The following is a 12,718-nucleotide window of genomic DNA, read 5'->3' on the forward strand; positions in this document are numbered from 1 at the left end:
GTGGGGAGCTAGGAATGAAATATTAAAAGGACGGGTAGGTTTAAATTCCATCTGGAAGGTTAACCCTTTGGGTGGCTTGTTGACAAGGTCTTTAACTAAAGTGGCCTCTGGTATCCAGGGAGCACATGAACGGATAATTGCTCTCTCAAGCAAAAGGGGAAGAAGATAAATGGGCAGGTCTGTTTAAAGGCGAAAAAAATCTTTAGGATAATTAATTTATTTTGTCCCCAGAAGAGCCACTTGCGTGATGCTAAAGCAATCAATGGATAGAGAAACTTTTTTTTTTCCTGATTTAGAGAAACCCAAGTTTCTGGAAGCAGTAAGTACACTGAATACTTCATCACTCAAACACATCTCAAAGCTTGAGCGTGCACAATATTAACCGCCCCCTCCCCCCTCTGCCCACCTGCCTTGCTAGGGTCAGGAGCTGTATCCTTTTCCTTTTTATAAAAAAAGAATCACCTTAATTCTATTTGCTCCCTTAAGCCGACAACCTCAGCAACAACAATAAAAATCAGAGAAAAGGTTCAGTAAATTATTTCACCTGAGACAGTAATTTAATTCAGTACTAGAACATTCTTGCTCCCCCTGCACCCCCCGACCTGTTCCCCCCACTCCCACAAAGAGAACAAAATTATTTTAAGGTTTGGAAGTAGGGGGAAATAATCCTCTCATTTCACTTTGGTTTTCTTTCTGGGGAACTTAGGAAATAACCATTCTTTAGTTTCTTAATTGCTATGGGCTCAAGGTCTGAAATTCCTTCTTTCTACGTGGTACTTGTGGGAGGGGTGGGGAGGGGAGCGTAAATCCTCCGTATTTTACTAAAGGATAGATAAAAGCAGAACATAAAAGATTTCCTGGGAGGAAAATAAAATGCTAGTTTGATAAAATCAAAAATATTCACTTTCATTGCTATACTTGTGGAATGTTCGGACTTAGACATTCAGTCAGGGAAAATGGACTAGGATATGTCACTGCTGAAAAGTTCCTGTAACTATGCTAAACCAATACCTTTCCCACCCAGAAAAGACTCTGTTCTGATGTGGGGAGAGGGGGAAATGTCTTCATCTCAGAGGGAAAAATTAGGAAGAGCAGTTTTCAAAGCCGTCCAAGTTACCATTTATTTCCCACTGTGTATTTGGTGTCCTAAGAAAGCACGCCAAGGAGAAACTTTGGAAACAATACCATGGAGACTTTCTTTACAGTGACGAACAAAAAGCTGGCAGAAAAACTGGAAAGTGTGGCATAGATCAAAGGCCGAAGAAAAACTATTTCCCGTCTCTCCCCTTGGCTGGAAGGAGTGGTCTCTCTACACCTTTTCTGTCCTCCCTCAATATAATACAATACATAGGAAGCTCTTAGTTTCAGACTCCTTTACCCTCTCCATCTGTGGCCACAGACAGACCAAATACATCTAAAGGACTTTTAATGAACCCGCTTCAATCAAAAGATACTTTGTCAATTAATGAGAAAGGCTGACTCTCTTGCATGAACACCTACTCCAATTTCACCAGATCCCTCCAGAGTTGTGGATAAGAGAGTAGAAGATCCAGAAGATGGGGGGTGGGGGTGGGGGAGGGGAGAGAATTTATAGTCTCCCCGAGGATTTAAAAAGTTACTCAAGTAACTGCTGGTAACGAATTCACACGCTTCCACACCACCTCTGCACCCTCACACCTCCCTCCTCTGATGGTTAGCACATCTTTGCAATTTTTCTGCCTTCCTTGTTCTGTTTATTCAAAGTATCCATTTGTCAGAATCTTTATGAGCTCTCCAAGAGAAATAGAGATGAAGGTCTCCATAAGCAGAGGGGCTTATAAAATGGGTCTCAGCCTCCCTCACAGAGGGACAGGGCTCCTCCCCTACAACAGGCAGGGGTGCAGGGAGGGCAGGCCAGAGTCGGGGGAGGGGAGACAATGCCTCTGGTGGAAGTTTTAAATCATTTTAATTCAGTGACAACTGCATTATGCAAATGCATCCAGTCGTTTATAACAGTTACAGCTGTAATAGCTACGGGTTTTAGAGGCGCGGTGGGACTTTAATACAAAGATCCCCTGTTTCTTCTCTCTTCTGCAGAGGTGCTACAAAAATCACTGTCTGCAGCAGGAAAAACACCCCAAGCTGAACAGAGCCTCTTTTTGAGAAAATGGACTTGCAGAAGTATTTAAACAGAATGTTATCTTTCAATTAAAGTAGTGAAGGGCTCTGGGCAGCCCTGAAGGCCACGGGCAACAGAAAAATATCCTGTCTGTAAAACTAATCTTAAAAAGCAAATAGAGCTATTCTATGCTAATTATAGCCTTCGCCTGAGGTAGAAAATTATATACCCTTAGCACCAAGGTTCCGTTTCTGAAGGACTCTGAAGACTGGAAAGACATTCTTAGGACGTAGTAATACCAGTTTAACACCTAGGGAAGTTTTCTGTTGTTGTTTAAATTTGCCAAGCATTATGCTAAATATGGGAACTACTTCATCCAAAAAAACCTGCTGAGGCAAGTTCTATTTTTATCTTTATGGTACAGATGAGGAAACTGACGGTTTGAGCAACCAGTCAAGACCACATGCCCTCTGAGCAGTAGCGCTGCAGGTACATCTCTGGTCACCTCTCTGGCCACGGGGCCAAGGGGTCTCTAAGTCTGGTCCTAGGAACCACAGCTTTGGTTTATCTACCCGCTCTGCAGAAATGCGAACTCACCGCCCCATCCCCACCTGCTCAGTCAAACCTGAGGATGCGGTCCAGGAAGGTGTTTTAACACGTTTTCCAGAATTCTGATGTCGGTTCAAGGATCTCTGAATAAACATACACTTCCTCTTGATTTTTAGTAACCACCTTATTTTCTCTCCCTAAAGGTCCCAGACTCCTGTGTCTCTCACTTCCCTGCTCTGTCCCAGATGGCATGTCCAACGTTGACCTGTTAACCTCCCCTTCCCTCTCCACTGCACACCGCCCCACCCCAACCCTTCGCCCACTCTGCACATGCTGACCGAGGATGCTTTTCGTAGGCACCTTGAATCAAGTTGGAGGAACCCTGGCCTTCCTGGAGACATAGCCCTGGGGCTTACAAGATCCTTGACTTGTACTCAGGTAGTAGGTACCGAGGCTCCTGGAACAGTGCCATGTTCAACAACAACGGATTCGGCTGGACTGTCCGTCCATGTGGTGCTTTATAAATTGGTCTTAGCCAGCCTTACAGATGTATTCAGGGTTTGCTTCACAAAATGCATCTGTTGAGCTGTGTCGTATTTTAACTGAAGCGTGGTTCACAGGCTTGGGGAATGCTAATGGGCTAAAAAAGGGAAGGTTCATCCAGGTGTTACTGTAAATAGGTGCTGAACAGCAACAGCCATAAATCAGGCAGAGCAGACAAGCAAATCCCCCAATATAATAAAGATTTCCAAGATTCACTCCCTGCATCTGGAGCCGAAGCTTCAAGCACAAGGTATGGCGAGGTTTTGTTGTGGTTTATATGAAAAGTACTTAAATTTTATTTTGCTCACCATCTGCTTGCGCCTACCCTGTGACAATCAGTTTGGTCTAGCGAAGGTTTGAAAGATGGCGAGGCATACCAAAAATCTGCAATATTAATTTCCCTAAAATCTCACACAAGCTGCCTTGGAAATAGGGAATCAGCCTAAACCGTAGACCCATTGAGAGCTGACTACAAGATTAATGACTTGTCCTGCACTGATTTCCTCCTATTAGCAATCAGTGGGTCTGCTCCATCTGTCATTTCCCTGGAAAGAAAATGTGTGTTTAATTTGCCAGTAACTTCTAACTCAGCTTTGTAAAGGGAGCGACCCACGTACATTTGGTGACAACGCCTTCCAAGTGAATTATGTTCGGGTGGTCAAACTGTCCCATGATGCTGGCCTCACTCAGGAAGTCTCTCCTCTGTTTGTCTGTATAACCAGCTTTCAGGGTCTTGATGGCTACGCAGATCTCTCTTTTGCCAGGCACTTTGAGACGCCCGCTGCATACTTCACCAAATTCACCTTTGGGAAAGAAAAAATGAATCAACCATGGACCAGAAACACATTCAAGATGAAAGAGGAATAGTAAACATTTGTTGAGTACTTTTTACATGCTGGGCATGTGTTCGTGTTTTACATAGATCAAGGAAATTTCATGTGCACCGATATTTACATAAATACATGTATATACACTATGTTCATGTAAATTTTATAATCTACATATGTATGTTTAATATCTAACAATGAAAATAGGCTTATCTGAGATATATTCAGATACTTACCAACTCCTATGACTTTTTCGATCTTAATGCAGGACGCGTCGATTTCTTTGGCAAATTCTCGAACGGCTTGGTTGGGATCTTCATATGTAAAGGGATCCACGTAAGTTCTAACACCTAAGCAATAAACATGTGATAGGATGGCTGAACACTTCTCAAAAACCACGAGTCAACTTAAGTTGTCCAGGTCTAAAAATCCTCAGTATAGAAAAGTGTTCTTAGCATGACAAAAATACTTAGCATAGACATATGAAAATATTTAGATTCTTGCTCTGGTTTTCATTAGTGGGTAAACAAAGAATTGTTAGCTACTTAAGAGGATACAGCTCTACTGACTTCCTGGAATGTCTTCACACTTCAAGGATGAAATCTCAAAAACCACCCATCCCATGGAGGAAAAAGAGTCTCTACAAGAAAACTGGGAATGTGTTGGCTGAATACTAGGTGTCCAGATCAGTTGCTCATGTCCTACCCATCATCTCCAGCCATCCTTTCTTGGGAAGGTAACTGGAGCTTTCTTTCTCAACTGGCCATGTCTACGTGGTGCCCCCTTTTGCCCACTATCTGGACCAATTAAGTGTGTGACCGGTAATTAACAAATGAAGATTAAAGCTGGGTTAAAATAGACAAGAGGGATAACACCAGCTAGCTGATAGAGAATATAAACTCTGTATTGGACCTGCACTTTTAAAAGTGCTATTAGTAAATACACCGCAGTTCATCTGGAAGCTTCAGCTGGAGAAAATGTTGTTGCCTCATTGTGTGGATGGTTTGAATACCAGAAGTGTAATTCAGCCAAACCCCACAGTCAACTTGCAGCCTAAATTCAGAATGTGAGCACTGAGCCCAGAGATGTCTGGGGCAAGAACCGTTAGTAATTACTGGGAATTCTCCTTTCCCTGTTAGAACTCCTAGGGCTTTGGGCACAGAGAGGGTGTAGGGCGCTGGTTGACGTAATAATCCCCTTGATTTTCCAGAACTGTTAGTCTTATCCTCATCTCAAAAAAAAAAAAAAAAATATATATATATATATATATATATATATATATATATATATATATATACACACCACATACACCACATGCAAATTTTAAAAAATATGGTTTTGGAAAGAAAACAGGGTGAATAAAAAACAGAAGGTTCAGATATCCCATATCCTTTAGCACTTTATATGCTGTAGCCAAGAAACTTTCTCAAGAAGATCCTTTCTACCCATGGTCTCTCTCTCTCTTTTACCTCCCTGTGCTGTCCAACAGGGTAGCTATTACCCATAAGTTGATATTATACGTAAATTAGTTAAAATTAAACAAACTTAAAATTCACTTTCTCATTCACACTTGCTACTTTTCAAATACTGAAGAGTGCATTGTGGCTCTTGGCTAATGTACTAATGTAATGCAGACAGAGACCACCACCATCTCAGAAGGTTCTAAAGGTTCTAATGGATGGTGCTCCAGGAGAGGCATCAACTGCTGTCCATTTAAGAGTCTTCTCTTGCTCAAGTCATTCTAGGGCCAGTTCTTCAAATTTACTCTTCAATCCCCAAATAACCAGAGTACATGGAAGAAATATTAGTAGTCCTGAATGCCATAGCAAATACTCTTGGGATTAGGACAATTACTGTTCATTCCTGGAAGTTCTTTTCTTTCCCCTCAAACGTGAGAAAAACTGTGACCTGTTAAGCCTTGTCACCCAGCTACAAAAATGACCCAGGAAGACCAATACTTTTTCCAGGGTGGAAAATAAAATAAGGGAAAAGAAGAATCTGAATGAGTTTCCCCAACCCCCCATCTGTAATCTCACTTGAAATAATCCCAAATCATTTATTTCAGTTGGATACCCTGAAGACCGCTATTCAGATAATTCTGTGGAAGGACTATAATATTAATAGTCATATGAATTTAATTTAGGCATTTCTACACTGAAAATATGAGACATGCTGTAAAAATAAAATTATTTTTAATCCAGTTTTTGTACCTTGATTCAAATGTTTCTCTTCATCTGCTTCTTGTTTAGCTTTACTGTATTTACTCCGTCTAATTAAAAATAAAAAAATAAAATTATTTTCAAAAGTTGTATCCATAGTTCTTTGCTACCACGTTGTAAGTCAGGCAAATATATTGTGGACATTTCACAAATGAGTAAACTGAAGTTTATGGAAAGTAAAATAATAAAGTGAGTAACTGTCACTTTGGTGCCAAATGATGGTTTCAAGCAATCAGAACCCAGACTCTCTGCTCTTAACCATGATACTAAACTGAGGTGATAAAACAAGTATTTTATAATATAATTTCAAATCTCAAGAATAAATTTATCTTGCTGAAGACAGATTATAAGTTTCTTGGCTAATTTTTTGATACATATTCTGAATTAAAGTAAGTTTCCATGGGTGAATTCTGTAGAAATCAAAGCAAGAGTATTCATTTTAACAGTCATTCCTGTTGCTACAACCAGAATAACCACTACCACAAGTCTCATTATCATGTCATATGATATTCTTAAAACAATAGTTTTGTGGTTATTGGTTTCAGCTGTTGCTTACAAGTGCATAAATTATTAATGAGAATTTAAAAGGTAAATATTTGCTTTTTACTGGATTACATTCTGTACGAGTTTGCAGAAAACTTGCAAGAGTAAAGATGAGAAGTTTCCATTTGTAGCTGAATTCTCTTTCCAAAGAAATGGTGTATGATCTCATCATTTGCATTCTGTTCTAAATGTCCTGAAGAAATGAGATTTTGGGGGTGAGGGGGGTGGGGAGGGTGGGGAGATAGATGACTCGGTCAGCTAAGCACTGGACTCTTGATTTAGGCTCAGGTCATCATCTCAGGGTTGTGAGATCAAGCCTGTTTTCAGGTTCCACACTCACTGGAGAGTCTGCTTAAGATTCTCTTTCTGCCTCTCCCTCCATCCCTCTGTCATCCCCACCCTGGCTTGCACTCACCCTCTCTGGAAAAAAAAAAAGAAGAAGAAAAGAAAAGAAAAGAAAAAAAAGAAACAAAACGGGATCTGGGTGTAATAAAAGTCTTGAGAATCAGAAATCCTGAATATATGTAAATCTCAAATCAATAATTTCATACACCAAATATGTATGCATGTATATATATCTATGTGTATGTGTGTATGTCACAAGAATCAAAAAAGTTGATACTATAGCTTTTCAAAGTTTCCCAAAATGAGACCAAGTAAGTGAATAAAATGTGTACATTTATGTTTCTGCCCAAAATGTAAAGTTGACATTGGAGTTCTTCTCGTGTTTTTTAGGAGCTTCACAGACGAGCTAAGCCAAGATTCTTGCACGTAGGGAAGCTGACCCAAGATCCCCTCCAGGCCACAGAGCATCTCAACAGTGGGGCCCGGTCAAATTCTGGAAACCTGAACTCTGAACAAGCAGAGAAGGGGGGGATGATTGTATAGGAGAGAGAACAGCAGAGAAGTGGATGGGCTGCTTGGCACGACTGGAGAGGATTCCCAGCATGATCCCCACATCCCTCCAGATTGTCTGCAGAGATCCCTCCATGGGTATCACTGCCCTGCAAGTAGGAATACCTCACACTTTCACACTGCATTTAGCTTTCCAAAGTGCTCTGGACACATGACCATGCCCTCTCCTGACTATTTACAAAGCAGGAACCAGCTCAGTAAAGAGCGATTCAGTCACTCAGGTTACGGCCAAGTGTGTGGAATGCAGTCCCAAATAAACAGTTTGCCTTTTTACTTTGCTTTTAATTTTTAAAAGCGCCATCATTTTTAAATGATTTAATTGATTGAAATGATTTAAAGGGCCACAATATTTAATTGTATTTTCCCAGCAAGCCCAGGGAAGTAGGCAGGCAGGCAGACAGACACACACTTCAGTTCCACTGTACAGGTGAGGCAGGGCATGGGAGGGATGCGTGGTTCCCCCACGATCCTCTTAGCAAGCAGAGGAGCGCACCACCTGCCCGGATCTGCTCACAATCTCACAGGCCTCTCATAGTACGGATGAACCTACATCAAGATCTCTGATGAGAGTTATTATAAGCAATACTACATTTTATATCAGTAAATCCACTGAAACTGGATGCCGCTGCTTTCAGAATCCATTGGTTCATCAAAGAAACGAAACACTTTAAATGTCCTGAAACCAAACGTTTGCATGAAAGATGTAGTCCCCTCCATCGTTCCCCACCCCCTCTGCCTTTTAAAGGAAATATAAGAGTGTAAGGTCAGGAACTATGAAAACAGGATTTTATGTCAGGGAAACGCATGGCTAGGTTCCAGGGGTGTGATAGGGTCCTGCCAGCCTGAGCGACTGTATCTTATCAGAGCTCCTAAAAGCATTATCTAAAATTACAAGTATATCTCTTGAACCACTTTAGATCTCCAATACTGATCTGAACGTCTTTCCTTTAGAGAAACAAAACAATGCATTGAGCAGGAGAGCTTTGGTGCCAACTTTAAAACACCACCGAGTTTGTCAAAAACCCTGTAATATACCGACAGAAACAACGGCCTCCAGCTGCCCAGGAGGGCAGTTACCTGTTTCCCATCAAGCACATCCATTAAATATGTGTGAAGCCAGAGGAAATGCAAAATGGCAGGGATCATTAATTCCAAGACCCACAGGCCCATCCCCTCCTCAGACTTGGAAACACAGAAGGAGGAATTAAACACGAGGTGAAGGTGTATTTCTAAAGAAACTTCTTGACTTGCAGTGTTACTTGGGGGAGAGGACCCTCCGAGAGTACAGAAAATGCTAGAAAAGAAACACAAGGAATCACACTGTTCAAACCCTAATGGTAGCCTATTAGCCTTTTCAGAAGACACTGGAAGCTGAAATGCCTAAGTCTGCCTCCGCCTTTGTCACCTGATGACCCTTTCTCCTTGGCTCAGGGGAGGACAATGTGTCTGTTATTGTTCCAAGAAAGAAAGCCCATTGAAGCCGGTCAGCCAGGCTGGAGGGCTCCACAGGGCCAAAAGAGGTGCTAACTTTAAATTGACATCCGTGGGTGGATCACCTGGATGGCAGAAGGAAACCTTTGTTGAAGATTTTCTAATCACGGGGACTCGGGCAAGCTGATTAAGACAGGGTGGGGAGGGGAGTGGTTTGGCAGCGAATGCTCCAGAAGGAAGCAAGGGACTTTTCATCCACAGGAGTGAAAGGGAAGAGCTTCATTCCGCAGGTGAAGCTGCAAGTTTAGAAGCTGAGCCCTCCCCAGCCCGGGTCAAAGGGGGGCAGAATCAGGGTATTAGCAGGCATTGTGGAGGAACAGCGTGAGCCCCAGGCCTGCCCTCCCGACCAATGTGTCCTCCTGCCACGTTGACTATTCAAAAACACAAACAAAACACCGGAGGGGGGGCATGGCAGGGGCCCAGTACAAACCCCGCTTTCATTAAAATACTAACTTCCCTTGATCAAGTGAATGGATTTGATTGATGTGGTTCACTGTTCCAAAACTAATTAGTAAAAGGTAAGTAATTTATTCAGCTAAAGTGCAGATTAAAGAAGATAAAGCAGTGTAATAACTAGCATGGCTCCAGGAGGACCCTTTCCAGCATTTAATGGCATCGCCCATGAAGATTCATAGAAGCCATCCTTCTTTTCCCCTTCCTTAAGCTGTCATTGTTCTTGCACCAAATGATGTCTAAATGTTCTTCCCGAGCCACATTCTGAAATGGGTGAAATTGAACCGTACAATTGCACGCAAGTTGTTTAGAAATGTTCCCGCAGTACCATCTGCCCCCTAATTGTATGAATTTACATGACTTCATCAGAGCCAATTTAGGCTAACATTTGAGTGTATTCATTCTTATGTGATCATAATATTCCAATTAGGACACCAGGGAAGATGGATACAGACTGAATGGTAACCGTTTTCGCATTACGTGAACAGTTAGCTCCAAAGTGGAAAAGCTTAGCCTTCAGATGAAGACAAAACCAACTCACGAAGTCTGACTTTTATAGTGTGCATTACCTGGGCACGGTAATTCACAGATTACAAATGCTACCAACAGCACCGAGGAGACTCCTGAAATTTTGGTCCGCTAGTATGGTCAGTGTGGGCTTCCAATGTAGGTCCTTTTTTTTCAGTTCAGAAGACACTAGAATCATCTGTGCCAATATTGGAAGTCAGGAAAGAGAGCCCAACTAGTTGTGTAACCTTGGTTTAGTTCGCTGTTTAATCTGCTCTCCAGGTTCCCAGCACAGAAGGTGTCAGTGTTAGCACGAGGCAGTTGAACCAAGGTCTTTTGGGTACTTCTTCACAAATTTTACCACAACAACCTCTTTTTTTTTTCCTTTAAATCAATTTCACTTCTTTAATTTGAGTAAAATGAATACAATATATGCTACCAAAAAACGGACATAACCAAAACCCAGTAGCAATCCTCTATGCCTGATTATCAGGCAATACTTGCCTCCAATCACCCAACCTTGGCTTTAGAAATGAGTGACTCGTCTTATATTCTAGTCCTTTCAAAAGTTTCTCTCACAATAAAATAGTATTTGGGGGAAGACACACTGGCCTCAAGCAACCGGGATTAATCGTATTTGGGACAACCTGACGAAATCACTTAATCACTTATAAAGATGCAGGGGACCAGGGAAATGGGACACATTCCGATCATTAGTCCCCGAGGTTATGACCTTATCATTGCATTTTATGACGTCATTGTTAAGAGTCCTTTCAAAAATCACTTTAGAAAGCAATAAAGTGGTTACGGGGTTGAGTCCACCAATAGGTACCTACAGGAGTATGGGGACATGGTGCCATATGCTACTCAAGAGAATGTACAGACGTGGTTGGGATGAACTTTCTAGGGACAGCATCACGTAAGTAAAGGGGCGCGATGCCTGAACAACCCAAGAACAGCTGTGTGCTCGGAAAGCTGACACAATACTTGAATTCCACATCAAGGATGAAGAGCACGCTGACTGTAGATGCTTGTAAGAAAAAGTAAGTGAATTTTCTGGGGTGCCTGGCTGGCTCAGTGGGTTAAGCATCTGCCTTTAGCTCAGGTCTTGACCTCAGGGTCCTGGGATGGAGCCCCACATCCAGCTCCCTGCTCAGAGGGAAGTCTGCCTCTCCCTCTGCCCCTCCCCCTGCTCTTGTTCTCTCTCTCTCTCAAAAAAAAAAAAAAATATATATATATATCTTATAAAAATAGTAAGTGAATTTGCTTAGCATAATGCGGGTGGTAAAAACATAGCACGGGTCTTAAGTCAACTTACTTTGTGTATCATTTTAAATATATAAGTAAGATCTATACATTTGGGAGTTGTGGAGTCTTTCACTGAGATCCCTAAATGTTTACAACACATCCAAGTTGGCCAAATGAAAAAGCGATCTTCTCATTGAAAAAAAAGGGAGATACCCTGGCTTGCCTAAAGCTCAGGCTTCTCAGTATAAAGAAGATATAATGAAATAAATGAGGCAATTGCTATCCCAAAAAAAAAAAAAAAAAAAAATCTAGCAAGATACCAGCTGTGTGCCTGAGGCCGTTTCCTCTTTCCTAAATGACAAATTAGCACCAGACAGATTTTTCTTTGAGGTAATCAGGAGGGTTGAAGCTTTTCTCACTGTGTGGGTTCCTGTCCTTTACTTCTGAAAAAAATCTCACACACCATGATCTGGTGGGACTCGGTTGGAGGGGAATCACCTCATAAGGGATCTCCTTGTCTCTAGCATTGACTCTACCATCAACCTTCTGTGGCTCTAAAGGGCAAGAAGCAGCTGTATCATTTTCCGGGCCAGGGTGTTCTATTTGTTACCTTCCCAGGGGGCTGGCAAGATTGCTTGGAGGTGCCATTTACCACCTTTCATTTGTACCCGCACTAAAGGCAAGGACCAGACTTTCCTCCGCACTACATGTCTCCTCTCTCTTCACCTGTTCTTGTCGCACTGAAACATCCGTAGTCCAGTGTGACAGAGCACACTGCCTGCATACGGAGAAGGACCAGCTGAGTGCGCATCAGCCATGGCAAAGCCCATCAGCTACCTGGCTCCAGGCGGCCTTTCCCGTGACAGCTTTATGGCCGACACTAAAGAAGAATCAATAGGAGGGCAAGGGGTTGACATTTCATTTTCTAAAAAGTGATCCATTGAGGACCAATCACCAAGCAGTGTTTATCAGCCTTGGGAAGTAACATTTTTTTCTTAAGGCGGGGGAGAAGGGACAAGAATCATCGCTGGGTAACTCGACAGGCTCGATTCTCTAAGGCGGGGACTCATAGCTGGAAATCCGATGTATCCTCCTATCAATCCTAACTTAAAGAATAAAGTCATCAATAAAAGCAGAAAGAAAATTAAGTCATCAAGTGTGCGATTCTATTTCCTATGGCTACAAGCTTTTAATAAGCTCGTCTTCCCACATTACATATTCTTGTGCTTTTGCTTTCTTTTCGTCAAAGCGGGGCACCCAAAAGAAACTTATATGAGGTGACTTAGTCCTAATTATTCTGGTTTCACTGGTATATTTAAGGTGGC

General features: G+C 42.1%; 1 protein-coding gene across 2 annotated transcripts in view; it reads right to left on the bottom strand.

The window, feature by feature from the left end:
- Positions 1-12,718, bottom strand: part of EPHA4 (EPH receptor A4) — a 144,818-nt gene that overhangs the window by 18,207 nt on the left and 113,893 nt on the right. For both annotated transcript variants that reach the window (XM_046019653.1, XM_046019654.1), the window contains exons 10-12: positions 6,228-6,286; positions 4,254-4,367; positions 3,808-3,993 (exon numbers count right to left, since the gene is read on the bottom strand). In XM_046019653.1, the coding sequence (XP_045875609.1) occupies positions 3,808-3,993; positions 4,254-4,367; positions 6,228-6,286 (359 nt within the window). The remainder of the gene's footprint in view (positions 1-3,807; positions 3,994-4,253; positions 4,368-6,227; positions 6,287-12,718) is intronic.

Source organism: Meles meles, chromosome 9 (assembly GCF_922984935.1).
Source record: "Meles meles chromosome 9, mMelMel3.1 paternal haplotype, whole genome shotgun sequence".
NCBI lineage: Eukaryota > Metazoa > Chordata > Mammalia > Carnivora > Mustelidae > Meles > Meles meles.